General features: G+C 46.7%; 3 protein-coding genes across 7 annotated transcripts; 1 reads left to right on the top strand and 2 right to left on the bottom strand.

Moving 5' to 3' along the window:
- Positions 1-87: 87 nt before the first annotated feature.
- LOC6545562 (arginine-glutamic acid dipeptide repeats protein) lies at positions 88-15,985 on the bottom strand. Of its 2 annotated transcripts, XM_015158463.2 has the most exons (4): positions 15,487-15,985; positions 14,779-14,946; positions 1,374-1,712; positions 88-1,311 (listed from the first exon to the last, which is right to left on the bottom strand). In XM_015158463.2, the coding sequence occupies exons 2-4, from the start codon at positions 14,837-14,839 to the stop codon at positions 527-529; spliced, it is 1,185 nt and encodes a 394-aa protein (XP_015013949.1). In that variant the 5' UTR covers positions 14,840-14,946; positions 15,487-15,985; the 3' UTR covers positions 88-526. The 2 variants fall into 2 exon arrangements, with proteins under 2 accessions (XP_015013949.1, XP_001972666.1); XM_001972630.3 differs by lacking the exons at positions 14,779-14,946; positions 15,487-15,985 and adding an exon at positions 6,190-7,641.
- Positions 15,986-16,162: 177 nt separating this feature from the next.
- On the top strand, positions 16,163-18,983 carry LOC6545443 (drebrin-like protein). The gene is made up of 5 exons (XM_001972628.3): positions 16,163-16,896; positions 16,968-17,419; positions 17,481-17,657; positions 17,719-18,203; positions 18,267-18,983. Exons 1-5 carry the CDS (start codon positions 16,642-16,644, stop codon positions 18,497-18,499), a joined length of 1,602 nt encoding a protein of 533 aa, XP_001972664.1. The 5' UTR covers positions 16,163-16,641; the 3' UTR covers positions 18,500-18,983.
- A 10-nt stretch (positions 18,984-18,993) lies between these two features.
- LOC6545442 (BAG domain-containing protein Samui) lies at positions 18,994-25,059 on the bottom strand. 4 transcript variants are annotated; one of them, XM_001972627.3, is made up of 4 exons: positions 24,102-25,059; positions 21,409-21,508; positions 20,166-21,330; positions 18,994-20,104 (listed from the first exon to the last, which is right to left on the bottom strand). In XM_001972627.3, the coding sequence occupies exons 1-4, from the start codon at positions 24,354-24,356 to the stop codon at positions 19,771-19,773; spliced, it is 1,854 nt and encodes a 617-aa protein (XP_001972663.1). In that variant the 5' UTR covers positions 24,357-25,059; the 3' UTR covers positions 18,994-19,770. The 4 variants fall into 4 exon arrangements, with proteins under 4 accessions (XP_001972663.1, XP_015013948.1, XP_015013947.1 ...); XM_015158462.2 differs by lacking the exon at positions 24,102-25,059 and adding an exon at positions 21,970-22,256; XM_015158461.2 differs by having other exon boundaries at positions 20,166-21,508.
- Positions 25,060-27,961: the final 2,902 nt, after the last annotated feature.

Here is a 27,961-nt window from a genome sequence, read left to right as displayed (position 1 = left end):
TAGCCGCCTAACAGTCATTTGAATATTCAAAATCTGCATTTTTGCGCCAAAGTTGCGCACTTTTGTTGAATGAAAATACAGAATTTGTAGGATTGTTCACTTATGTTTAATAGGTATATTATTAAGGATTAGTCTCTACCAACTAAGCGTTAAGAATACAAAATTTTGTCACTTGTACGTATACACTTTGTCATACACATTTATCCATATATATATGTATATGTATATTATCATAGATATCCGCGCGCTAACCGTTATCAATATTCAATAAAATCATTATATCAGAAACTTGTAATACACTCGCAGTTGAAGAATTTCCGTTCACATCAGCATGAGATCTTTAAACGTTAATTGTGTAGTTTGAAATATTTATAATAAAAACAGCTCTTGAGTTGGATCGTTGAGGATCAGGGGTTGCTTTTGGGTTGCGTTGTGTTGGGTGGTGTTGGGAATTAGGATCGGGGTCGGGATCGGGACCGGGTCATGTGCGGGTGGGTTGGTGGTTTGCTCGCTGCTGGCTCCTCCTCTACTCCTTGTGCCCGCCCTGCAGCTTTTTCCAGGTTTCGCCAAGCGCCTTGGCAAAGTGGTCGTCCACCGAGGCTTCAGTCTTGGTGAATATCGAGATATTCGTGGACGAGGTGGGCGAAGCGGGCGGCGTCTGCGTCGAGGAGGCAGCCACGGCCGCCAGTCCTGGCTCAGCCTTCACCCGAATGATGGCCGGCATGCTGGGCGTGGGCGTGGGAATCTGCGACGGCGTCTGATTCGGATTCGGAGTTGGAGTCGGTGTCGGTGTCAATGTCGGCGCCACAACGGTGGTTCCGGCTATCCCATAAGCCGGCGGCGGCGGCGGTGGCGTGTTGTATCTCGGCGGCGTGTGGTGGGGCGTGTCCAGGATTCGCCTGGCCGCCACAGCTGCCTCCATCACCTGGCTGACGGCCGTGGGTAGCGCCGGTGCCGATCCCGTGGCCGAGGGTGGCGGCGATGGCGGCGTTTGGGTGCGATGCAGTGCTAGCGACAGGGGAAGCGGTTCCTCCTGCGGCGGCGGCAGTTCCGGCTGCAGCGTTTCTGGCTCCAGAATGACCAATGCCGGCTTGGCCAGCGGCGAGCGATGCTGCTGGTAGTGTAGCGATGCCACTGTGCTGGTTGATGAAGGCGGTCCGTAGGCCAGCGGCGAAACCTGCTGCTTGGGTGTACCACTTGGCGAGGGCGTAGGTGTTGGCGTGGGCGTTGGCGACTTCTTGGCGAACAGGGCAGCATAGTTCTCGCCCAGTGAGCGTCGGAAGTGCTCGTCAATGTCGCACATCGCCATATCTGCAAGGCAAACCAAAGCAGGTTAGTATACTCTTTGAACTAATGTGCATATGACCTCTCACCTGTAGAGTGGGCCTGCTCCGGTGGTTCTCGCTTGGGTGGAGCCTGGGTGATGACGCTGGGTCGGCTGTTGGCCGCGTAGTTGGTTCCAGGCAAGGGTTCGCGATAGGGAGGCGGTGGTGAGGCTCTCTGCTTGAGCGCTCCCGTTGCCACCGACATGTCAATGGGACTGTCACCGTCCATGTCGCGATCCTCTCGATCCCGATCCCGATCCCGCTCCCGCTCCCTCTCCCGCTCCCTGTCGCCGTTGCCTGCCTCGTGCGGCTGGTATCCGGCACTCCGCTGACGCCGCTCGCGTCGCCACTTGGTGGTGGTCAGCACCTTGGACGTCGCACGCATCTCTGCAAGGAGAAAAAACGAAACGACAAGCGTCAAAAACGGTTTTCAGGAAAACGAGTTATCTGTTTGTGGCCATCTTTTTGGCTAGCCCTCTGAATAGTAATAGTCCATGTCCATATAATAAACAAAAATCGAATTTCAATTAAAACCCATAAATTTGCTGTGGCTTTGCGGTTGATTTGGGTTTTGTCTGGCTAGCGATTCACCAATGCTCGGTGCGGTTTACGTGTCCGTCGTCTTGGCTTCGATTATGCGGTCGATGAGTGGGCGTAATGAATCAGATGGAATCGAGGCGAGGCTGCCTCTGCAAAGGTTCTCCTTCACCCGATCGCCTGCCTGCCTCTATATATCCAATTCTCTGCCCTCCGCCCGCTCCCTCCTGCAAGTTTGTTGCCTAAGTCTTTCGTTTTTTTGAATGAACCTCTGCCAAAAGCTGCAAAGTCGCCGCAAAGAAGCGGCACACAGCGGCGGGCAGCAGGAAGAGTTTAAGGCAGCACAGAAATTATGCACAAGAAGACGTAGCCGTCATCAGCAAAAGAAAAAATGAATAAAAATAAAAAACGGCACACACACTCGAGCAAATAAATAATAACAACAGAAAGCATACAATCGAAACTCCAAGGCACAAACAAAATTGGTTACGAAAACTCGTTTGCTCTACGCTCTTTTTCGAGTTCGCCCGTGTGTTTGTGTATGTGCGCATAAAAGTCTGGGCCTGGCCTACACTGAGCGAAACGCAGGAACGTGCCTGGCCTGCCAATGGGCGGTTGACCGAGCTGCCGGCGTGGGAAGCGGCCAACCCTGAGCGTGGGCATCCCGTCGGGATGAAAGATCCATCCGCTCCAGGCGCTCAGTGTAGCTGCTGCAGCTTGCCAGGAAACCAAGTTTATAAATAAAGCAAAAGGCTGGCAGCGGGAAGCCAGGTCCCAGAACCCAGTTTCTCGGCCGATATCGAAGGGGCAGGCAAACCAGTCGGGCGACTTCTGCACATTTCGAGCAGCGCAGAGAGCAGCCCGATGGGAGGAGGAGAAGCTGCAGTCCCAGGAACCCAGGCATGAATGAATGAATGAATGGCTGGCTGGCTGGATGGCTGGGATGGAGGCGGTTGGCGTTGGCGGAGGAGCTGGAGGGGCTGGAGGAGCAGGCGGGAGCGTTGTCCTGTTTTTGGCAACGTCACTGCGGGACTGCCATATATTACTTCTTCTGCGAGTCCAACCAAACCGAAGAGGCAGAGGAGCATCAGTAAGAGGAGCCAAGAAACTGGTCTGCTCCGAGTGGAGCACTGGGCGCAGAGGATGACAAGCAGGCGGAGGGGGAGGCAGAGGCAGTAGAGTTGGAGTTGCAGGCCAAGAGGCATTAAAAACCAACAAACACGGAGGCTGGGAGCGAACTTGGGCTTGGGCTTGGGCTCAAGCGGATGATGATGGGGATGATGATAATAATAAAGAAACATTCAAATTTTATTGCACATTTCCGGTCGTCGGACGTCGCCGTCTGTTGGGGGATCGGCGGTTCGACAGCAAAAACAACGACAACGACAACGACGACGGCAACAACAACGAAGACGACAACGACAACGATGGAGCATGGAGCATGGAACATGAAGCTTTCTTTTTGGGGCTCCCCCTCTTTTGCGGATTGTGGTCTGTTGCTCCCTATCTCACCTTCGCCGCCACCGCATTTTCAGCATCCTCTTGGCATTGTTTATTTGTTCTGCTGCCAGCGTTTTAATCATTTCTGTATCGGCTAATTGGCGATGAAGGGGAAGTCGATTGAATGGCAATCTGATTCCGAATTGGGGGAGTTCGCAAAGGGAGCTCGAAACGGGGTTATAGCGATGATATAAGCGAGGGACATTCGTGGGATATCTGTAGATAAGATCCCTTGTACTGCGGAGACGAAAATCACACGATTTAGAGGTAGAAACCTGGTTTCGGCATTTGTAAAACGAATTGAGGCAATCAAGAACAACTTGAATAGGCTATAAAGAACAACCGCAAAGCTGAATAATTAAGAAACCAACGTATATGCTTCTGTTTAAGGCTTTGTCATCAGGTTATCTTCATCTGTTATCCTAGCATTGCCCCATGCCTATAATTCGTATAAGTATATATACGATATGATGATTCTTCACTATGATATGATTTGTGGAAAGCAATTGCGTGGAAAGTAAAATGCTGACCGTTTCGGCAATAAAGGCAGTGATTTTGTGCAAATAGTAGACACTTCAATTAGTAATGGTAGACGTTAACAAAGCCAAAGTATTTTATAAAGTTTGCCCATAACAATCAGGCACATTATTATTATACAAAAAAAAATCGAACCATTATTTCAGGCGAGACATTTCACAATTTCCGGCAACGGTGGGCCAATCTCAACTTCTTCATCGCCGAGGTGATATATCAGCTGGCTGGCGATTTGAAAGCCGGCCCAGTGAGATCCCAAAATCTGGTTCCGACCCGGGGGAACTCGCGGAAGAGAGGGGCAGAGGCGGAAAGACAGGGACGGCGCGAGAGTGACAAAACTCAAGCAGACTTGCATGCTTATATGGCCTGTACACACCGTAAGATTGTACTACAAATGGCAGCAGAGCAACACCAATAGCAATAGCAATACCAATAGCAATAGCAAAAGCAATAGCAATGGGAACAGCGTTTTGTGGCTTATGCAAACAAGTTGTTGCTGCTCTGGTTGTTGTAGCTTTTTCGCTTTGTGTACATATTTATTTTTCCATCATCGTCGCCGCCACCGCCACCGCCATCGCCATCGCCATCGCCGTCGCAGGCGTTTTTCATTATTTGTATATTTTACGTTTATTTTTTTCTCGCGCCGGCTCGTGAGTCATGCCCGTAACCACGGATCCCCATCCCCATCCCCAAGCCCCCGATCCCTGCCAGACCTTCCGCTATGCCCGCATTACCCGCTGGCCGAGTTGATTGCAAATCTGGTTTTAATATGTCAACAAATTAACAAAAGCAAAGCAACACCGAGTCGGTCGAGCCAAGCACAGAAGCTCCACTGCCCCCCAGTTCCAGCTCATCGTCGGGCAGTATTTTTTATGGAGGTTTAATGTTTAAACAGGCGCTCATTTTCTGCTCTTCTCTGGCTGCTCTTTTTTTTCAGTGATTGCTGTGTTTGCCTGGCGACGCCATGTAATTGAAAGCATTTGTGTGATTTGTGCAATGTCGCCAATTAACGCGTTGGAACTGGAGTGCGAGTGTGTTTGTCTGCTTGTTTGCCAATTCGAGCCCGAAGCCAATCGATGGCGACGGGGGAGCGCAGTAAAAGTGTTGCCAATTTCATTACCAATTTTCCAGTTGGCACAAGCCGAGTGGAGACGCCATCGATACGCTCTTGCAGCCGGCGTGACCGATTGCGTTCGCTGCCGTTGCCAATCTCAGTCTGAGCCCCAATCCCATCGTCATCGTCATCACGTTCACGTCCACGTCCTGGCCGCACGCCGCCCACTGACTGATAAGCCCAGGCTTAGCGAATCGCTTCCGATATCCCATTCATCAGCGCAGTGGGCGAGTGCTTATCGTGGCCCAGTGGCCAAAGGAAAGGCACGTTCGCCGATCCATTGAACTTCAGCACCGATCAGGCGAATGAGTGTAGCCTCCACGTGAGCAGCAGGTGCAACAACGTGGTCTTCGCGGCTCTACTAAGACAATTCCAGGCCCATTATATTGTAGCCTAGAACCAAACGTGTTTAGTTCAATGAGTCATCTCAAGAAGTTTTTACAAGTAACTTTTTGTAACATTTTAAAACTCTGGTCTGCAAACAGATTTGGAAACCATGTTCTCTCTGCATCGACAACTTATTTGTTTGGCTTAAAAGCTATCATCAAAGAGTTTGTTGTAATAAGATTTCTAGAAAACCGGCGAGAATAACTGCCTGTCAATGGAAACTTTTGGTAATATGCTAAGAACTTTGCCGCTTTTATATGCTTGTACTTATTAAAATATTTAAGGCTGTAATAAAACATCTTCAGATATTTCTTAATGTTCTCATTAACGAAGTTCAAACTGACATGTATTCCAAAACTGATAAGACTTTGAAAAGGTGTTACCTTATTCAACTTGTAGTCGTGAAGTACAACTGCATTTAAGTGCAAAGTTATTGGTAAGCATTTGTTACCCATAATTCTGATAATTATTTACTCAAAACTGAAGCGTACCATTTGCCGACAGTGTGACTATAATATTATAGTGCCCTGAACTTCAAGACACCACTTTCTAGAAGAACAACATGCACAGTGGAACAAATTAGGCGTTATGATAAGGGAAATTATAGAAACTGCGAATCCGAAACGCGGAGGCAACGAAAGAATAGAAACAAACTGTCACCTGCCATTGTGGCCTTATGTAAGCAAGTTTCAAGATCACCAGTTTGTGACAGATTCAACCTTTCAGTCAGAGGTCAGTCAGTCGGGGGATTTTCGCTGGTCGATTTCTTTGAAGTCGCCCTGAGGAACGAACCTGAGTGCAACTGCAACTGCTGCTGCTGCTGCTGCCTGTAGAGCTGGTGATGCATGGCGGCCGCCTGCTGGAGATCTCGCCAGGGCTGCCAGAGCAGGCTGTTGGCCATGGAGGAGGCGTTGGGATCGGCGCTCGCCTGCGGATGCTGCTGCTGATTGCCGGACTCCGCCTGCAACGCATGCAGCTGCTCCAGCTGCTGAGGATGCTGGACGTTGTAGAACATGGCCCTCTGGCTGCTGGCCAGCGCTTGTTGGTCCGCCAGGGCAGCGGCCGCTCGGGCAGCAGCCACCTGGGCCAACGAACCGGGCGAACTGGCGGAAGTGGAGGGTCCACTCGAGCAGGATGCGGATGCGGATGAGGTGGAGGCCGTCGAGGAGGCGGATGAAGCGGGAGATGCTGCTGTGGCTCCAGCGGTTTCGGCGACCAAGCGCTGGATTTCCTTGTGGTAGTAATTGTGGTAGTAGTAGTCCTCGAAGGCATCCAGTAGGCAACGATAATCCAAGCGGAGGGCCATTCTACGTGAACTTGATGTATGCTCAATTAGTTGATCCACTTCCTTCTGCTCGATCCCAATCTCTGGGGGGATCGATCCTCTCACAAGGCAGCCGCAGCCGAAAAGCCGACTCAGCTGATTCACAAATCACAAGTCGGGGGCGGTATCTATCAATCGGTATCAGTTGAAGTGCTCCGCGGATGCTGAGAAGCGGCACTCTTTCTTTTTCTTTTTCTTTTTCCTTTATTATTTATTTGTTTTTCTTTCCCTTCCAGTTTATGATTACTTTTTGCGCTCGGCGGCAGATACAGATACACGAATGTGCGCACACAAAACGAGCCGCAAGTCGCGACTATAGATACAGATACAATCTGTTTCTGTTTGTCTCTTGGTTTTTTTCTTCTGCGATTTTGTTTTTTTATATATTTTTCTGTTTTGCGCGAACCGCGACTCGGGTTACAGTCTCCCGCCAGTTGAAACGGAGACTTTGGCTCTGCTCCGGCGACGTGAGCCTCGAGTCGACATTTAGCAAAATAAAAATAGCACGCTCTTTTTTCTGGCTTTTGCCGTCTTTTGTTGTTATGGCGGCTCTGTCTCCAACTCTGTCTCTGGGTTATATGTGTTTCTTTTCCGAGTAATGATTTGCATAGAAATCGACAAATCGCTGACTGAACTTGAGCGCCAGTTTTCGCTTTCAGAGACCGACGAACGGAACGGAACCAAACGGAACGGGGCGGCACTCACGAACCGATCTGGACGCACGTTCCACGCCACAAATCGTGGTACGAATAGCCAGGTATCAGTAGCTATAGCAGCTATATAGCATTAGGAACTTGGCAACTGTGCAACTGAGGAACCGAACAACCGAGCAACTGAGCAACGCGACACCGAACTGGCGGCTTCCACGGCCAAACTCAAACTGATCGTCGGCGAACGGCGACTTGAAGATTGCGACTGGGGCTTGCTGTGCTATTATGATTATGGGGGCTTTCGAAGCTCCGAAGCCGCGGCCGAGTCTTTTCTTCGTCTTTTGCTCGCTCGCTGGGCTGCAAAGTCTCCACGGGTCTTGGGGCCTCTGAAGAAACGGGGGGTGGGGAACGGATCTGTAGAGTTGGGGGCTTTTTCTTTTTGTTTCTTCTCTTTCAGAGCCATTTGCACTTGCGCCAGTTGTCGTCCCTTGTCGTCCCTTGTTGTTTTTCGTTTATTTCTCCTCTTACCAATTTCCGTTTCGACTCTGGTTGGCCTGGCCGGACTGGGTTGGCCCTCTCCTGCGCTGGAGTTCTCAACGGATTTCGGATCTCTGCTTGCTTTCGGTGATTTGGTAATTGAAAAAGTACAACAGTATACAATAAAGACAGGCAGGGAAAGGGGTCCAGTCTGTACGAGTACATCCGTCCGTAGGATGTGGCCGCCACGCCCCGTTGCTCCGTTGCCCCATTGATGCTTGGCAAATTGGGCAAAAGGGTAACGAAATGGCAGCAATTGGGAATTGGCCACAGTCCGCGCGAACTCTTGCCGGAGTCTGCTGTGCCTGGGCTGTGAACTGCGATTTTGGGTAGGGCCAGTCGGGTCGGGTCCAAGCAGCACATGGTGTGGGCGTTCTTTCATGTTGTCTGCAACGCTCTTTTGTTTTGGGCCCGGTCACTGCATTGGGCTCATTATAATGTTTACCCAGAGTTTTGCCGCAAACCAGCGTAAATCCAGCAACGTTTGTATCTGCGTGCAAAACTACCTACGTTCCACCGCTTGCAAGCGGACTTGCAAAAATGACAACCAACCAGAAAAATGAGGGTTTGCCCGAGCCACACCGACAATAGAATACCCAGAATCCCTACTATTAGCCAAAATAATTGTTCTCCCGTTTCAAAAAAGGATCATAGCTCAATTCTTTCAATACAAGTATGAATAAAATGCCCCAGGGGATAGATCTTTTCTAGAAATCTAAAAACAAACTATTCCACAAAATGGCACAAAGTACGTTTAATTTGTGCCCAAAGGCAATTTAAAATTAAAGGTTTAAAAGAACATAGAAAAATTGCTTTAACTGTGTCCAAATAAGGACTGTAAAACTGATTACTGCGTTAATTGCCCACAAGGCAATTTTAAATTAAAGGTTTAAAAAAACATAGAAAAAATGCTTTAACTGTGTCCAAATAAGGACTGTAAAACTGATTACCGCGCTAAAAAAATATATTTTTTTAAGCCCCAAACATTTTATACCGAACAGCTTATATTTTAGGGATAATCACTTCCGCTTATTCTTAAAAAAAATGTTTAAAGAATGATTAACAAAAAATTTATGTGGCACCCAAAAACATACACAGTCCCGATAAAAACTATTTTATAATGATTTAGGAATCCAAAGGAAATAGTTTGAATTGCGGAGCAAGCGATTTCGGGTACTTAAAGCACGTATTACTTAAAGTCAGGAATGTGTAAATGAATGTTTATATAACAAGACTACAATGAATAATACAAAAATAATAATATACGAGGAAAAACTATATACTTTTGCTGAAAATCATAATGAATGAGACGACGTACTTGATAAGAGCTAACGATAAGTCTGCCACATTTTAATTTGCCTTTTATGCTGAGAAAGGTACTAAAACATGACAGTGACCTACAATCAATCAACTTCAATTACGCCAAATTTGCCCAACTGAGAACTGCAGTTGCCGGCGGAAATCAATGCAAATAGCTGCAGGACAAAGCTCATCACATAGCCAAGATGTTCGCCGCGCTGTTTGCGTTTGTTATTGGAGGCACACAATGGGTCGACGGTACTACATGTTTGCGGCTGCTTTGGGCTTGGCTCGACTCCGTTTGGCTTAGTTCAGGCCACGGCCCGTCCGTCCCTCGGCCTATCAGCCCGTCCAAACAGCAGCAGCAGCAGCAGCAACAGCAGTTACCATTGCTGCAACTGCAACTGCAACTTGGCGGCAAGAAAACGGCACAGAAGCAGCAGCAGCAGCAGCAGCAGCGCGTCAGAAAGCAGAAACCAATAGCAACAGAAACTCGTTTCTAATTCAATAGCAGGCCCATGAAATTTTACGCCCGATTTGTAGTACAACCACTACTGTTGTTGCCCCATGAATATTGCTACTGCAACAACGCCAGCAGCAGCAACAAAAGCGGCAACATCGACGCGGCGAATGAGGCAGAGCAAAGTGGAGTACAGTGAAGTGGAGTGGAGTGGAGTGGATTGGAGCAGAGCTGAGCTGAGCTGGACAGGAGGAGTCGACTCTTGCACATGGCTGCTGATCATATGGCCCGAGTTGGCCTGCCCCGAACCGACTTGCACAAGCTCAGCTGTTGATCTCGCGCCATCCACCATCCACCATCCACCACACACCAACCTCCATCCGCCAACCAATCGATCGATCGGTCGATCGGTCGATCCATCGATGTTTCTCCGCTTATGGGTTTCCTTTTCTCCATCTTTCACCATCGCCCGTCGCTCGTTTGCTAATCCAAGTCACAAAATGTGCAATTTTCAGCTGTTAAACCACCAGTGGGGGCAACGAAAATAGAAACAACGAAAAATCGCAAAATGTAGCGTACAGAAATCAGCTAATACCATTGACTGGCTGAGTAATGGATTGAGTGCTCCTAGGCTCTGGCTCCGACTCCGGCTTAGGCTGTGCTTTTGGCTCTGGCTTGGCTTTGGCGCTTACTCATCATCCCAGCCGCTTGTTGTGCGCGAAAATTTGTAGTGTAGCGTGAAACAAGCGCACGCATGCGCAACGAGGTCAATCGAATGGCAATCATGGCAAAAACGAAACAAAAAACTAAGGCACTGCAAACAAAATGGAAAAAAAAAAGCAGAAAACAATGACAACAAACGGGGGATCCAACAGACTTTGGGGCAGAAGACTCCACTCCGGCCGGTTGGCCCAAAACAATGGCAACAAATTACCGAAATCCAAACATCGTAGACCAGAGCAAAGTAATGTAAGGAGCAGCAAAAACTGGATGAGCAGAGTGGGCAAGCTTACAGAAGTCGAATGGAAATCCCCCAACTAATTTAGTTGATGTTCTGCCTCTAATGATGACTCCCTTGAGCCAAACAATAAATATAGTTATATATACTCGCATTTCTTAGAAATTCGTTGTGTGCATTAAATAATACAGGCCTGCTTGGCATGTTGCTAACTAATGCTTTTAATGGTTTAATTGATAACATAAAGGTAAATATCGTACTCAAAGGGCAAAGTACAGCAAATAAATAGTTAGGCAAAAAAGTTACGCAAACTTGTCTAGAATACCATCCGTCATCTTGGACATTACTTATTGCCCACTCCGCCCAAAGACAGGTTACTCAAAGCCAAATTTGCAAAGCTTCTTGCTGAATGACCAGCTAAGCAGCAATTTAATATTGCCCCATTGATTCGAAACTGTGAGGAAAACAGAACCCAAACAGAAATAAAACTCCGGAAAATGCTTTGCTAATTGAAATTTGTGTTGTTTGGAAATCGGCACAGAAACATGAGATCCCTTGCCTGTCAATTTGGGTCAGTGTAGTGCGGAAGTCACCGAGATCTGACTTCTTGATGGGAGATCTGCTCCATGGATCGCATATATGATAATCATGATGTTGATGACACACAGATGAACTGGAATGGGTTGAGGTGGCTGAGGTGGCTGATGGGACTGAGGTGGCCGGCAATTTCCAGAACTTGTCGATACCGAACCAACAAGACAAATTATGTTTATATCTCAACCGCAGCCCCAGTTTGTGAAATCTAACAATCTAATATATGTATATATCTAGTGGGTACATAATATATACGCAGCGGAGACAACACAAATCAGCGGCAAACCAGTTCAAAATTTAAATAAAACTCGAGCGTGCGCGCGATTTGAGGAGAAACTGGTTTTCGATTGCCCAGAACAGCAACAAAAACAATGCGGCCCAATAACAAGAACAACAGGCGACGATGGCAAATAGACAAACTAACAATAACATAAATATAGTTGTCATTATAAAATATCATCCGGTGGTAAATCAAGCGTGAGAAAAATCTCAATACATTTTTGCCGAATTTCAAATCGAACAGCGATCTATGAATCCAGTTTCCGATATAGATATATACATATAAATATATAGAAATAGATAGATAGATGGATAGATAGATGGGCAGAATAGTGCGGCGGTTTGCGAGACAACTTTCATTTCGATATTGTCCGCAGCAAGTTGATTCTGCCGCTGCATCTGCCACCTCTTCCTGTGCAGAGTGGCTGGCAAAAGTCGCGCAGAGTGAAAATTTATGGCAAATAGGCAAATGTTATGTTTAAATAAATAAATAGCAGTCGCTCGCGACTCGGCAGTAGCAGCAAAAGCAACATCTCAAGCAGCAGCAGCAGCAGCAGTAAAAAGAAAGGTAGTGCTCTAGTCCCAATCTGTGTCCCCATCCCCATCCAAATCTCCCAGCTCCATTCCCATCCCCATCCCCATCCCGAAGCCCATCAGCGGAGCAAGCCAAACCAAACGGAGCCAATCCAATCCAATCCCATCCCATGGCAATAACAAACCCAAACTGGTTTGCCTGCTGGATTTTCCTATGGTCGAGATTTGCGGCAATTATGCGCACCGTTTGGCCATTGCCAGTAAAAGGAAGAGAGTGTTGGCCCACAGAGTTGGCACTGGCACTGGCCTGGCACTGGCTAAAACGGAGAATTGAAAGGCCATGTAAATTACCTGATGAGCCGTCCCCAGCACCATGCTCACATCGCCAACGGTTGGTGTCCATCTCCAGCTGTGCCCGGCCAGCCGCGCTCGAAATTGCCACAATTTTTCTTTTGTGCCCAGGCTGGCTGGATGGCAGGCCACAATTTGTGTAACTATTTGTTTATTAATTATGGCCTGGCCATAGAGTTGGCTCCTCGGCAAACAATGGAAGGGCCCCTTAATTAACGGCCCGATCGACCCGCTTTTCTACGCCGTTGATTTATGAAGATCCAGAATCCGAGTGCCTCGCTCGATTATGACAAATTTCCATTAATCATGCGCAGGTTAACGACATTTTGCATTTTGGCTGCTGCCGATCAATCAAGTCGCTCATCTTCGCTAAATCACAAGAGACGAAAAAGGTCTAACTGCCGGAATTTGATTTCAAGCCCGCTGCACTGAGAACTCAATTGCTGGCCAATTGGTCATTGCCAAAAATCGCACACGAATCGCTAACGAATCGCGTGGCGGCTTCTTCAGATATTTATTCGAACATCGGAACCATTTCTCTTTCTGTATCGGGGGCTATCTCATAAATTCAGCTCGCAGTGTTGACAGCTGTACGCATATATATCGGCTGTGGAATTTGTCAAATATTCAGAATTATGGCTGATAAAGCCGTCCCCCAATGGGTAAATAAACAGAAACAGCAACAGAAAATAATAAAAACTGAAACTGAAATTGAGGCAAACATAAACATTAATTGGGGCAGCTATTATCGGAATTCCATTGCTGGCCAGGCATGATTTGCATGTTATCAATGGCAAATGGGGGGCGAAATCACAGCCCAAACAGAGGGTTGTGCGCTTATCGCCGCCCCCCTATAAATTGTGCAATTACCCGAAGAGCATGCCCAATCAAATTGTCTTTTTGTTTAACAATTATACACATATTTGCGATCCAGCGCACTGAATGCCATACACCACTATACGGCACTCTCTGCCGGCCATTTCTTTGGCATGTCACGCGGTCGCCCGAGTCGCTTGTTTGTCGCACTGGGTGGTGTGCTATGGTGTGCTATGGTGTGTCGCATGGTGGGCAGAGAATGCAAATTGCAAATATATAAAAGATATGTCGCCAGTACAGAAATATGCACTACGAGCGAATGAACGAGCGACTGCCCCTTCCACAGCCACATCCACTCGACAATTCGTGCTCGTCAGCCGCAGTGGCACTACGAAAACGACTGGCTGACGGACTGGCTAGCTGGCTGGCTGGCTGGCTATTATTGATAAGGGGTCCCCGGGTCCGGTGGCCGACGATACTTCACATATGCCAACCTCGCTCGGCTGCCTCTCTGCCATCGAAAATGCGGCATTTGACACATTTATGAAAATCGGAATCGGAATGCGCCGCAAACTCATTTTGTTGGAATGTTTTGTTGTCGTTTTTTTGTACGAAAATAAAACATTTCTCGGATTCGTCGAGTGTTTATGCGTTCGCACAGTGTTCGCGGCAAGGAATCCGCCTGCGTCCATTGTCGCGCTCATCGATGTCGCCGGGTGGGTAGAATTTCGGAAGACACTGTCTGAGTGGGGGATCGCGGTTACAAAGAAGAAGATGTCAGCCGGAAAGGGGCACTGTTGCAATCGTGAATCATGACTGGAGCACGCAGAAGGCCGGCGACTGGATACACCGAGAGGAATTAAGCTCATAAGCCAATCGAAATTCAAAGCTCAAATTGCACTTTGCGTGCAATGTGATAAAAAGAGGAAATGGTAGGGCACGTATTCTTTGCCAGCTGAGTTTGGATCCACATTTCAATTTGTGTATAGCCCAATTGAATTTAAACGGCATTTGTTGGGAGGTAACTACAAAACATTGAGCATTCAATGCATGTGAATAATAATCTGATTAAATTCTCATGCAAAACTTAATTAATATCAATGGATACACATTGTTTCACATAGTGATAAGCTCGTGTTTTTGTTGAGCAATAAATGTCATTTTGTCAAGCTTGAAACTTAGATACATCAGTTTAAAGTTTCCAAAGCTCATTCACATTCAGATTAGATCCATTCTGAAACTACTTTAAATTTGTATGGAGCTACTACTCATTTGAATCACTGCTTTACATTCCCTTGAATGTTTTAGATGTTAGATGTTCGTACCATTGGGGATTTCTTTCTGTGTCTGACACATTGTTGAAATACTTTCCGAGTCTTCTTGGCTCAAAGGTGAAAGCCATAAAAGAGCTGTGTGTAACCCCCACCCCCACTGCCCCGTTGGGTTGAGTACATCATGGCATGTTGTTGGCCAAGTTGAAATCATAAAAATTGTCGACTCTTTTTAAACGGAATTGGTTAATGGCTCGAGTTTGGGTTTTTGGTGTGGATGTCTGGGTCGGATCGGTTTGTTCACTTACCGCTGGGATTGTTTTGCACCATGGTCGCCGCTCTAGAGAGTACATCCAGCGCCGTTTCCATGATGATCTCTACGCTTCTACGTGGGATTGGACGTGGATGTGGAGTTGGACTTGGACTTGGTTTCGCTGCTCCTGCACCGACTCGATCTGCACCGCATGAGTTTCACACTGAAAATGCAAAGAAATTGACCATGAGCAACCGCACACACACACACACTCGCACTCTCGCACACACAAGCGCACACACATCACTCGCGTGCATGTGCATACATATATACACCGAGATATCCAAGTGAAAAACTGGATATATCGCCCGAGCCTGGCATTGGCATATATGTAAATGGAACAAAACCAAAACCAAACCAAAGCGAACAAAGACTGACTGGCTGACTTGAAACAAGTAAGACGAAGGCGAAATCCTGCTGCCAAACAGTTGCCATCTGATCGGAAAGCTGGTGAAGTGGATGCAGATGAGGGGTCGGGCATGGGGGCGGGGGCCACGATGCACTTGGGACTGGTTTTTTCGGAGCCACCAAGACCCAGAGTTCGGGGCTGCTCCGCTGAATATTTCGGCAATGACCAAAGCACGGCGAGTACAGCAGCCAAAGCCATATTGTTGCTAGCCAGTCAGCCAGTCGGCCAGCATCCGACGTCTAGTTTCCACATAATATACGCAAATATCAGGCCACAACAGTGGAGCCACTTTACCTTTCGCCAGGTGTGCGCCTTCAAATCCTCGCTGGAATCCTGCTCCTCAGCTGTACGGCGATTTCTCCTCGCTAATTTTCACCGACTTCTCACGATTTGCGCTGGGAAAAGCGGGGGTACGACGGTTTTTGGTATAATTGCAATAATAGTTCGGTTTGAGTTAGAGCTGGAAGATACGTCGATGTAACATCGATAAGTCGAAGTCGTCAGACCATATTCACATCGATATTTGTTCAGCCTTACCAACACCAAAATTGTGCAGCGCGGACTTTAACCCACTCACCACTTTAGCGTCGGCTCAAACCATTCGGAGAAACCTAAGTACATGCTCACACGAGGTAATTTACCTAAAAACGTTGTTTTCTATTGCCACAGAAAGTAATAAGAAAATGCATACAAATTTGATAAATATAAATATTATTCAGCTACCACATCAAACTGTTCCTACAACACCACATTCCATTAGAGGCATGGACTTTTTTGCTAAAATCCAACCTAATTCATAAAATATACATAGAAAGTTAAAACTAATTAAATATGCCGAGGTACATGTTACTAGGTACATGTGCTAAAAGTAAATAAAAGCATTTACGTTGCACGCAGGAAAATTACAAATTTAAAATTGCCGACTCTCCGAAATCTTAGATAATCAAATTAAATTTTACAATTAGGAATAATCGATAGTTGCAGAATGGCAGCATTGCAAGTATCGAATAGACATCGCTTGTTGTTCCAGCACTAGTTTGTTGTTGCAAAAAAGTGTGTGGGTCGCCGCCAGCGATCGAATATTTTAAAATTCCAATCAGATTGGTTAATTGGGAAGTTGCAATTGCTTGACCGTTACGTTGAACCTATTTCTGCACGCATAACTCGGAGGATAAGGGCGGAAAAGTGGGATTTGGAGAGCCGCTGGAGATTCGCACATACTGGAAAATCAATCGCCCGCTATAAAATTGTTCTGCTTGTGTTTGTGTACGTCTGTGTGCCTTTGTGAGGCGGCTGCACTTAATTAAAATTTAAGACAAGACAACCCAAGCAAATTTGGAGTCTTCGCGAGGCGTTGGCTTTCACTTGACGAAGAGGGGACCTCGATAAGGCGACCCAGTGAAAGCTGGCCAAGATCTCGTTGCTCAAGGTCGTTGTCAGTCTGGAATTATGGCCGTCAGCTTTGAGAAGAATCGGGCGCAAATAGTGGCCGCCTGGAAGGATGTGCTGGACGACAAGAGCGATACGAATTGGTCCCTCTTCGGCTACGAGGGTCAGACCAACGAGCTGAAGGTGGTGGGCACCGGTGATGGGGGCGTGGAGGAGCTAAACGAAGACCTAAATAGCGGCAAGATAATGTACGCCTTCGTCCGAATCGAAGACCCCAAAACGGGCCTCAACAAGTACTTGCTCATTAACTGGCAGGTGAGTCAGCTGGGTGGCCTTATCTAATCGCAGTACGCATAATCTGACTGTGCTCAAATTTACCAATTTAGGGTGAGGGCGCACCTGTTCTACGCAAGGGCACCTGCGCCAACCACATCCGCGATGTGAGTAATTTGCTTTCTGGCGCTCACCTTACCATCAATGCCCGGAACGAGGACGATATTGACTTGGATCGGCTGCTCAAGAAGCTGAGCACCGTGAGCTCAGCATACAGCTTCAAGGAACCCCGAGGCGCCATGGAGGAGCAGAAGGCGCCTGTGGGCACCAACTATACTCGGGTAATTCCCACCAAGGAGCTCAATGCCAGCGTTATGCAGGACTTCTGGAAAAAGGAGGAGGCTGAGGAAAAATTGCGTCAGGAGGCGGAGAAGGAGTCCAAGCGACTTGAGCTTCAGAAGTTGGAGCAGGAGCAACGCAGTCGCGAGGAGAAGGAGCACAAGGAGCGGGAGAAGCTGGTCATAAGCACCACCAAGCTCCAGCCGGCCCACGTACCCATCAAAACGTAAACAAAAACATAGGAGTTTTACCTTCTTGGCAGTAAATATTCTTTTGATTTCAAACAGGTCCCCGCAACCTTTAAGCCCTGAGAAAACGGCACCAGGATTTGCCAGCAATCTGACCGATGCGGAGCGCATGCGTCAGGCGAGGAACCAGGAGGCCCGCGAATTGATTGGCTCTCGTGTTGGAGCAGCCAAGGCCATGTTTACAAAGCACACGAGCGAGGGACAACTTCAGTCCAAGTGGGTCCTTGCCCCTCTCTTATTTTTTGTATCGGAAGTAAATTGCTCTCTTGATTCATAGACTAAACACGCAACCTCCGGCCAAACCAGCCCGCAACTCGATTGCCCAGCGCATCAACGTTTTCAACCAAAATCAGCCTCAAGATGCACCTGTGCCTTCGCCACCACGCGCTGTGTCCCCTGCCAAACCGTTGCCGGTAGTGGCTCCTGAACCAGTAGTACCCGCTCCAGCTACAGCTCCTGCTGCACCGGTACCGGTGGCTGCCGAAGTAGTTTCCACAATAGCGGAGGTGGAGGAGTCTCAACCGGTAGACGATTTTCCACTGGCCCATGAAAGCGAGCAGTTCTCGACCATCAAGCGGTCGCCTCATAGTAAATCCAACTCGCTGCAGTCACAGTCACCCGACGAGACCACCTCTTCCAATGAAACAGACACCGCTGTTTACCAGGATCAGGAAGAAGAGGTTCGCACCAAGGTGTCAGTCACCGTGCAGCAGTCGCAATCGGTCAAGTCGAGCGGCCTGAGCACACTGGAACGGAATGCATGTAAGTAAATCATAGCTATGACCCGTTGTTCGCTCTAAATTTCAAGACGATGGTTTTTCTTAGTGACGGATTTGGTAAACGAGGACGATTTTATCTGCCAGGAGACCTTAGGCGATCTGGGACAACGGGCACGAGCACTATACGATTACCAAGCAGCCGACGAGACAGAGATCACTTTCGATCCAGGCGATGTCATTACGCATATCGATCAAATCGATGAGGGATGGTGGCAGGGATTGGGCCCTGATGGAACCTATGGACTGTTTCCGGCAAACTATGTCGAGATCATTAACTAGGGAAACCCAAGTGCCAAGCAGCTGGGACGACCTTTTGCTAAATATCTACACCAATGCAGCTAGCAACTATATTTTGGATCCGGACTATAGCTACTTAAACACTTTACCCCTACTCTTGAACAATAATGCGATACACCTAGAAGAGATTCAACGATGACTAAATGCGACTATAAGATTTTTATCGTACATCACGCGTCTGTTTTTTATCTACATACATACATATTATATAACGTATAATCCATGCCACATATGCAACCCCCATCATACGTTGTTCCCATCTGTATACATATTATATCATTGTTTGGCCTCGTTTGCCGAAGCCGTGTTGCGTCCTTTTAAAATGTTCTTAGGATACATACAGAGTAACCACTTAGTCAGTATTTAAGGCCCGCTCCATTCCCGATCCAGGGTTCTTTTGTATATGTACTATTGATCGAGATTTATAACCTTTTCGATAATAAACTTTGATAATTGTGCAACCGAAGGGAAACACTGTTTTATGGTCAACAATATCTACATTTATTTTCGCATTAATTAGTAGCATAAATAGTTATCATAGTTTTTCTATAAGAGTTTACTTTCGTTTAACAATTCACCTGCAGCAAAGCCGTGGTGAGTGGTGCACTCGGTGTAATTGGATGGATGAGGTGGCTGTGGCAAGCAAGCGCGTTTGCTGTAGATTTGTATGAGATCATACGGCGGCTTGCTGCCCCTGCTGCTGCTCCTCGGTACAATTTACGTATAAAAACTGGAGTCAGGTTCAAAAATATCCTCATGGTGATCTATCGCTTAAACATAATCAGCTCTTTTAAAGTGAAGGACAAGTTGGCTGCGGTAGCAACCGCAACACTTGTTGCCAAATCGTTTTCGTTCTGTTAACTTCCCAATTCTATGCAGGCACTTTTTCTCAATATCAATTTTCTTACTAGCCTATAATCTATGCTGTGTGTATGTGTTATGATGTGTGGGGATGAGTTGGTGTTGAGTGTTCGACACGTGAGATTTGCATATGTTTAGATAGTACGGGTGTGCTTCTACAAAATACTAGCAAAGATTCGCCGCCAGCTCCTCCTATTCACATTCACATTTACTTCCACTTCCACATCCAATTCTCATTCACATTTACTTTGAATTCAGTAAAATCAAGTCTGTCGCTGTCCGTTGATGAGTCGGGATCGGGACTCGCCTCTTTCCTCCGCCGTTTGTCACTTGAATTTGGTTAATTTGCGTAGCTGCTTCGAAACGGTCGCCTTGTAGAGGCGCTGTGTTCATCATTCCGACGTCGTTGTGGTTGTCTCCGATTGCGCGGCGGATTGGGTCGCCACACCAGGAGCTGCAGCCTCCGCGGCGGCTGTTTCCGGAGCAGCTGCGCCCTCGGTTGCCGCATTTGGCGGTGGTGGCAGAGGGATGGGTTCCTGCATTTTTGTAGCATCCTGTGGCTGTGGAGTCACTGGCTCCGCATTTTGGCCTGCCGCTTCTTGGGCAGCAACTGCGCCTGTGCCAGCCGCTACAGCTGTTGCGCTAGGTGAAGCTGCTGCTCCTGATGCCGCTCTGGCATTCTCCTCGGCCTTGGCCTCCAGTACATTTATCGAAGCCTGAATGCATCTGTAAGGAACAATCATTGATTAATTAAACTGGATACTGCGCAATGAGGACTAGAACTTACTTGATAGCCTCCTTTCGGGCCAGACGAATGCTGTCCTTGCCGTTTGTGTCGATCGTGTCTAGCTTAAGCAGGTTGCGGGTCAGCATCTCGTCCAGATAGGCGTACTCCTTCTCCTCGCGCGTTCCCTTGAACTGCTCCACCTTGCCCATGAGCTCCAGTACGTCGCGCTGTATGTCCTGAATCTTGTTGATCGAGTTGAGGGTGTGTGGCGTCTGTGGCGGTAATCCAGCGGCTCCCTCAACTGGCACTTGCTGTTCAGGAGGCACCTGCTGGGTGTTCAGTGGCGTCGGTCTCTGCTGTTGTGGTGCAGCGTGAGCCTGGGGCTGCGCCTGCGCCTGTGCATGTGCCTGTGCATATGCCTGTGCCTGAGCTTGGGCCTGAGCACTGGGCGGAGCGTTCTGGTTGGGTATCTCCTTGTGGGCGTTGATGATGGGCTCGGTGCGACCCTCCACGAAGATGGGTATGGTGCGCACATAGGTGCCACCCGGGGTCTGTGGGGCTGGCGGCGGGGTCGGCTGCTTTTGCTGGGGATGCGTCTGCTGGTGGGGCGCATAGTAGGTCTTGAACTGCGGACCCTGAACGGGCGGACTTGTCTGGGTGCCAAACTGTTGGTTATGTGCTCCTGGTTGCTGATGCTGTTGCTGCTGATACTGCAGATTCTGCTGCTGCTGCTCTGGCGGAGGGGCGGAGTGGGACCGCAGTCCCTGATCCTGCTCGGCGGCACTCTTCACGCCCATGTCCACAGTGTTTCGCAGTCCGTGCTGGTTCAAGTTAGTCGGCGGGGCACAATCGACCTCCGAGCGACCGGCAGGATCCTCCGTCTGGATGGCAGCATCGCAGAGGCGTTTTGAAGGCGTCTGCGGCACCTGCTGCTGGGCTGCTCCCGCATAGACTTGCTGTTGCTGGGGCGGCACACTGAACTGGAAGTGCGTCTGGGGTTGCTGTTGGGTATACTGCGGCTGTGGCTGCTGCTGTTGCTGTGGCACTTGTCCGGGTGCAGGTGGAGCTCCTGGACCACGTCTGCCTCCGAAACCATCTGGGATGTACTGGCGGAACTCCGAGGGCAGCCGATTAAAGAAGTCGTCATCGTGGTCCATGTGGGTGTTGGCCCCACCAGCCATCCGACCTCGGCGGCCCATCGTTGAGAAACGGGGGAAACCAAAGTCTGGATCGTCGAAATAGGATGAAAAGTCATCATCAGCATGGACTTGACCACTGGGCCCGTGCAAACTGCTCCGCTTACGTGAGTCGCCGAAGCTGGCGAAGGGATCGTGCATCCTGCCCAGGTGCGAGCGCGGGAACATGTTGTCCATGTCCATGTTCGGTTCGAATCCAAAGGTCGGCTGCAACCAACCGAGAGCAATTATTAATTATTAAATTGGAATCTTTTTTAACTAAGAAGAGGTAATTTGTTCATAGCCCTAGGTGCCACATTCGTCCCACCAAGTTTTTCAATATGTTTTCGCTAATAGTTTTGACTTTAACAATTTAATTAAACATAAATTTTTTAGTTTAGTTTATTTATTTAGTTTAAAATAATATTTTGAAAGTGAAAATGCCTTTATCCAGTTAAAGTTCGTATTTAAAATATAGATAATAGCTGTTTCATATCATCTAATTGTTCTGTGTAGCAATAGAGGAGTGCAAATGGTTCGCCTCGGTGGGCGAATTGTTTATAAATAACAGGGTGAGTCAGATTAGATACGAGTGTGGGCAAACAAGTGATGTCAATTGGCACTGAATAAACAGCTGTTGGGGAGCGGATGGATCTCGATGTCGATGTCGATGTCGGAACCTTACATACCTTTTGCCTGCTCAATTTGTTTACTTTATCAATGAGCACTGCTCACTGCACTGCTGGTCAATTATTTCGCTACAAGTGTAGCCTACGAGTATTTAGCTATGGTCCGCGTATGTCTTTTTAGCTTTTAAATGCTTTTCCGCTTGGTGACGTGATGCACCTCGTTTGATTGTTTACGTGCGAATGAGGCGACCCGTCGGTCGAGAAGGCCTTTTATAGCGAATGGCGCCCACTCTCGCATCCGCTGGCTCATTCTGGACACTTCTCGTAGTTTCTGAGAGAGTCGAGAGTTTTCGGTTTTGAGTCTCTCCTAAAAGGACGCTCTCTCTCTCCCTCTCTATTTTTCAACTCAATTACCCGAACGGACTTATGAAAGTACAGTGAACTAAGTACAGCGAAACCCTCCAACAATAAATAAAAGGCTCGACTCAACCGTTTTGAATTGAACGGCAGGGGAAAGATACTTGTCTTTACTTTTACAATTAGTATTATTTTACAATACCCTTCAATTACTCATGATAATTTACTGGTTATCTTACATAAGCACACTTGAAGAAATTGTAGTGTGTATGTATACATATTGCTAGGGGGATTTTTTAATGGGCGCACTAGTGGAAAACTGCTTTACGGTTTTAAATATTTTGAGGTTACAAGAAATTCGTAAACTTTTTGACTATCATGGGTTATCTAAGTAAAGTGCTAAGTTCACCTTAGACCGTACCCACTGTACGTTAAGCTGGTGCTGTGATGACGTTTTTATGTAGTCAACGTCACCAACGCATTGCCGAGGCCCCCGCGTTGGCCAAGTTGCTGTTGAGCAACCAAAATCCACCCACGCTTCCCATTAGACAACTGACTTGCTTCCACCGATATGCGCACATATGGAGTGCCATTATGAGTTTACTGTACGGTGTGCCCACCTACAGCGGAAGACCCAGACACGCACAGCAGACTTTGGTGAAGAATCAAGAGCGCGCCAATAGAATAGAGCGGTATTTCGACTGATTCTCGGCGCCAAGAAATAGAATAGAAAGAACGAGAGCATTAGCAGAGCAACGCGCCATTAGCTTGTGTGTTTTCTTCTAGAAATTTTCAAATATTTTCTGCGATTCGTTCGTAATAGATTTGGATTGCTGGCCATTAGATTAGGCCACAAAGAAACAGCTGTACATTACTTGTGACTGGTAAAATTCCGCACGCGTTGCGGCATTAATCATACGCAGCGTTGGCCACTAGACGAGCGCTTGACACGACATCAGCCCAGAAACTTGGCCATCCCCCCAGCAGATACTGCAAGTTTATGCCCAGTAGGTCAACAGAGTGTGCACACACACTTGACACACTCATGGGGGTTGGATTTACCCCCGAAACCCCCTTTGTGGAGGGGTGAGCAGAAGCATTTACGCAACCAGACTGACTTTTCCATTGTTCCGCACTCTTATTGCGATTTAGAGAGTTTACATAGCGCTAAAAGGCAATGCGAAATTGCCAAGGATTCATTCCGAAAAGTGAAACAAGTGGAAAAACCGCTGTGTCATAGCACAGTAAAATAAATAAAACTTTATTGTTTTCCCAAGAAACAAACAAAGAGTTAAGCTCGTCGGACATTAATAGTAATTTGGAAAATACCCAAAATATTTAGAAAAACTTGGCCGTCCTATAAGCATCTGTGTAACACATTTTGTAGAATTTAAGGAACAGTAGTAACAGACGTAGACTTCGGATAGTAGATCAATATCTATATATAGTCATATTAATAATATACCTTTCGTCAATATTAGTCTAAAAGCTTTTGTTTAAAAGAACATTTAAATAACTTTTGCCAATACGACTTTCTAAGCAATAGATCAGCTGCAATATCCATTTGAATTATTCCAAGCCAGCTGTTCCCGCGTCTAGAATCCCCACTGTACTTGAATTGCCACACGGCTAGCGAACAACAAAAACCATGACACTCATACGAATATGTCCCAGCTATGCGATCGAGGCTTTTTGGGGGCGGGGAGACCTGGAGGGTGGGGGATCGACCTTGCCAGGCGCCAACCTTGGGATCTCGCCGCTGCCGCTCGTCTGTCACCAGCTCCCCCGTGTCCACCTCCCCTTCCGCGCCGTACGATCGGCTGGCGGCCACTCACCTGAAAATGTTGCTGCTGCTGATTTGGAGGAACCTGCTGGTGCTGCTGGAAGTGCTGCTGCTGCTGCCTGGGCGATCCGTATGCGTTTTGGGGACTGTGGAACTGTGCCGACTGCTGGGGCGATCCGTAGCCACCACTCACGTATTCCCGGTTTACGGGTATATTGACTCCGGGCCCGCCGGGTGCGACATTATTGCCGGCGGCGGTGGCGGGATTGCTTTGCGCCTGATTGGCCGCCATCACAGTGGGCTTCATGGGTGAATCGCTGGTCAGGAGAAGACCGTAACCGTGATCGCAATCGTATCCGTATCCGTACCGCTCGTACCGCTCGTCCTAAACGCTATCGAATCCGTCGACGTTTTGCTGCGTAACGACAATTTTTAATTTATTTCCTTTTGTTGATACTTGGCTGTGACTTTTCGTCGGCGACTACTTGTCGTGCCAGTTGTTGAGATTAATTTTTGGACGCGGACTGGTGTGCAAGGTGGTGGCGGGGGCTTTTAATAGAGGGGTGCGGGCGCGGGCTCACCTTGAGCGACGACGCGTGCGAATACCGCTCGATTTCGATTGGGGCTTCTCGTATGTTCCTGATGCTTTAGCTCCTGCTGCTGCTGCTGCTGTTGCTGCTTTTTTGCTAACCGACCGGAGTGTGATGTCACTTTTGGCCACACTTTCTAGCTGCCGCACACCGATACGGCCACTTTTTTACTTCCACTTTTTTTCAGCTTTTTAAGTATTTCCGCTCGCGCTCTCTGGCCCTGCGCTGGTATGTGTGTGTGCGAGTGTGGGTTTTCGGATTTCTATATTCAATTTAAAATATATATAGATTTTTTATTTTTGCACATTGCCACTCTGTTGTTTGTTGCTGTTATTACAGGGGCACGCATCCACACGAGCGTCCTCACGCTGCCAAAGTTGCTCGTCAACTGAGCGCCATCGCCATTCGCTGCCAGCCATTACCATTGAATTTGCCTTTGCCCACAGCCGCTCTCTCCCTCCCTCTCTCACTCTCTCTCTCTCGCCACGCTCGATACCAGTGATGCCAATTTAGCCTTTTTCCAGACATCTCCCAGATCTGTTTGGTTTCCCTATGAGCACGAATTTGATCAATTTTTGCATTTATGCTGCACTTGCAGTATTTGCAAAAGCATTTGTTTTTATCACTTTGGTCCTTTGTTACCCAATTCTTAAAATCTGGCTCGTCAATCCAGAAATCGCGAAATTTTTATTTATTTATTTTATAATTTTTATTTTATTTAAGCATTTTGGCAGAAATCTCAAAATATGTGTATATTATTTTATTTGTATTGGTCTTTAGGCAATTTGATAAGTTCGATATTCATACGATTACACACAATATCGATAACATTTTGCTTAAAAGAGATGCCACATATTTTGCAAACAAAAAAATGTGGAATTATACAAATTAAATTTTAAAAATTCTTAAATTGCCTAAAAAGGACAGATTGGGGCTGTTTGACATTTTTTCCGGATGAAGCAGTAAAAAACAGGTCAGATCTGTCCGGAAAAAGGCTAAATTGGCATCACTGGTTGAATTTGCCTTTGTTCACAGCTGATCTCTCCCTCCCTATCTCACTCTCTCTCTCTCTCGCCTCGCTCGATACCCAATCGCTCTCCGTTCGGTCTCCCTCTAATTTCCTCTCGCGGTAAGCTTTGCTTGGCTTCCACCTGGCTACTCTCTGGCGGTTTCAGACCTTAATTGGTAAATGTTTAACACTATCTTACATTTACGGATACCGTTCTCTTGATCCGCTCTCCCCAACTCGCTCTGCCCACTCTCTCTCCGTGCAGCGATCAGACATCAGACTTATAAATAGAAAGTCGGCCGAGAGAGCGGCTCTCTAAAACGCATTCCTCGGCAGTCGCATGGCTTCTAGAATTCAAATCTGTAACCGTAAGCCACACTGCAAGAAATATTGGCATGCCAGGATCATCTAATTTTGAAGTAGCCAACGAATATCACCATTTTCGCGATCTAAAACATTTTTCATGTATTTTTAAATATATATATGTACATGTATCATATATATTATCTCTACTTTAAATAACAAAAAATAATGATGTGGTGCTCATCAGTTATAATATCTTAAAATCAAATACATACATGGATAATTATTAGCTGCTTATTTTAAGTAATTAAATGCCGTATTTTTTATCCAAGCACTTCAAGAAGCATCAATAAGTTGTGCTTTCTGTTAACAATTCCAGTATCCTATTCATCTGCTTTTATCTCACTGCATTCGGACCGCCTACATACAACCACGTCACAACCGCCAAAGAGCAACAATAACAAGTAAGGCAAACACAAAGGCAAAAAGGCAAAAAGAAGGCAAAATCAGCAGCGTATACAGTTGTCATCGCCCACTGACGGTCTTGTTGAGCGTCAATCGATCAATGACTAACGATCTGTTGCCCCAGCTCCCCCGCATTGGGTACCTTTTCGGTTTTCGCCATAAGAAAAGTACAAGGTGCAGTAGCGACAGAATGTCTTCGCAAGTCGACAGTTATTGGTAAACGATCAGCTGATAACCGCCAGTTGCTTGGCCAAATGTTTACTCCACCTAAGCAACTATTAGTCACTCGCGCCATAAGCATTTTCTTTAGAATCTCGAAGTGACCCACGCGCACAGCTGTGGTCAGCACAATAAGGTTGGTTAAATGGGTTCTCCAAGAGATAACAAAATGCAGAAGATAAGAAGAGTTATCAAATATATATAAATCAATATTTATTAAATAAAATTTGAGTATAAGTATTTATAATATTTATATTTATAATAATCTGTATCCACTTCGCTGATGGAAATTCTGAAAACGTTTCTCAATGGTTTCATTATTAGTATATTAGCCCCAATTGTAGATCTGAGAGCATATGCACGCGCATGTACAAATGTATATAATCAGATTGCCGGCGGCGGCACGCCCACCTATCTTTATCCGATAGATTTATTTTCCGAATACTTTCTCGTTGTTTGGGCGAACCACTGCGTCGCCAGGGCATATAAAAAGGAAATAATTCATAATTAAATATTGCACATCTCTGTATAGATATGAGCAACGTTTATATCTGATTATACATATACATGCGATTTTTGTTGATATAATATACCATGTAGATACACCAGCGAAATGAGATGCCAGGCAACTCAGATTGATTATGCATTGCAGACGCTTTTTTTCAAAACTCTCATATCCAAAACAAATATAAATTTTTCTGAAACTGGTCAAGATAAGTAAATCATTTTACTTTACTTTAGTTACTTTATCAAGTTACCAATAAAGCATCAAATTTGTATACACGTTACTCGTTAAGTTCTATCGATTTGCAAAAATCGTTTTGCCACGCCCATTCTACCGCCCACAAACCACAAAATGTCACGCAAAAATCACAAAAATTTTGTTAAGACTGCAGTTAATGATTAAATAGGGTATCTTTTGAATTTTGATCTGCTCCTTTTATGGCCGCATGAATGAAACGTAAGTCGTCAAAACAAATCGAATTGGGTGAGTCAATCAAAAGCAAGTGCCTAATCTGGCTAAGTGTGCTGAAATCGAAGAACCCCCGATTCTCATAACAAAGTGAAGGAAATATAAGTATCAGATTTGGAATTTCAACTTGATACTGTAGCACTTGACTCTCTAGACGCATAAAAAAACCTGAGTTTACTTCTCGATTGTAATTCTAAACTTATATTTCTTGTGTTTTCTTTTTGGTTTTTGGTAAATACAAATCAAATATTAAAATACATTTATGGGCAAAAACTGAGTTAGTCATTACTAATAGGTTTTAGTAAAACTTCTAACTTAATTTACAGATACATTGGTTATTATCAATGTTTTCC

This window comes from Drosophila erecta, unplaced genomic scaffold (genome assembly GCF_003286155.1).
Source record: "Drosophila erecta strain 14021-0224.00,06,07 unplaced genomic scaffold, DereRS2 tig00000021-arrow-pilon, whole genome shotgun sequence".
Lineage (NCBI taxonomy): Eukaryota > Metazoa > Arthropoda > Insecta > Diptera > Drosophilidae > Drosophila > Drosophila erecta.
Note: the sequence above shows the minus strand (reverse complement) of the source record. Positions and strands in the feature narration are given on the sequence as shown.

Excerpts from the sequence above, each read along its gene's own strand:
- LOC6545562 (XM_001972630.3), bottom strand. The coding sequence starts at position 6,703 with ATGGCCCTCCGCTTGGATTATCGTTGCCTACTGGATGCCTTCGAGGAC. Across the intron at positions 1,713-6,189 it reads GCAGTTGCAGTTGCACTCAG|AGATGCGTGCGACGTCCAAG; the intron begins GTTCGTTCCTCA and ends TTCTCCTTGCAG. Across the intron at positions 1,312-1,373 it reads GGAGCAGGCCCACTCTACAG|ATATGGCGATGTGCGACATT; the intron begins GTGAGAGGTCAT and ends TTTGCCTTGCAG.
- LOC6545443 (XM_001972628.3), top strand. The coding sequence starts at position 16,642 with ATGGCCGTCAGCTTTGAGAAGAATCGGGCGCAAATAGTGGCCGCCTGG. Across the intron at positions 17,420-17,480 it reads GCCCACGTACCCATCAAAAC|GTCCCCGCAACCTTTAAGCC; the intron begins GTAAACAAAAAC and ends GATTTCAAACAG. Across the intron at positions 17,658-17,718 it reads GAGGGACAACTTCAGTCCAA|ACTAAACACGCAACCTCCGG; the intron begins GTGGGTCCTTGC and ends CTTGATTCATAG.
- LOC6545442 (XM_015158461.2), bottom strand. The coding sequence starts at position 24,356 with ATGAAGCCCACTGTGATGGCGGCCAATCAGGCGCAAAGCAATCCCGCC. Across the intron at positions 21,509-24,101 it reads AGCAGCAGCAACATTTTCAG|CCGACCTTTGGATTCGAACC; the intron begins GTGAGTGGCCGC and ends GGTTGGTTGCAG. Across the intron at positions 20,105-20,165 it reads GCCCGAAAGGAGGCTATCAA|ATGCATTCAGGCTTCGATAA; the intron begins GTAAGTTCTAGT and ends TGTTCCTTACAG.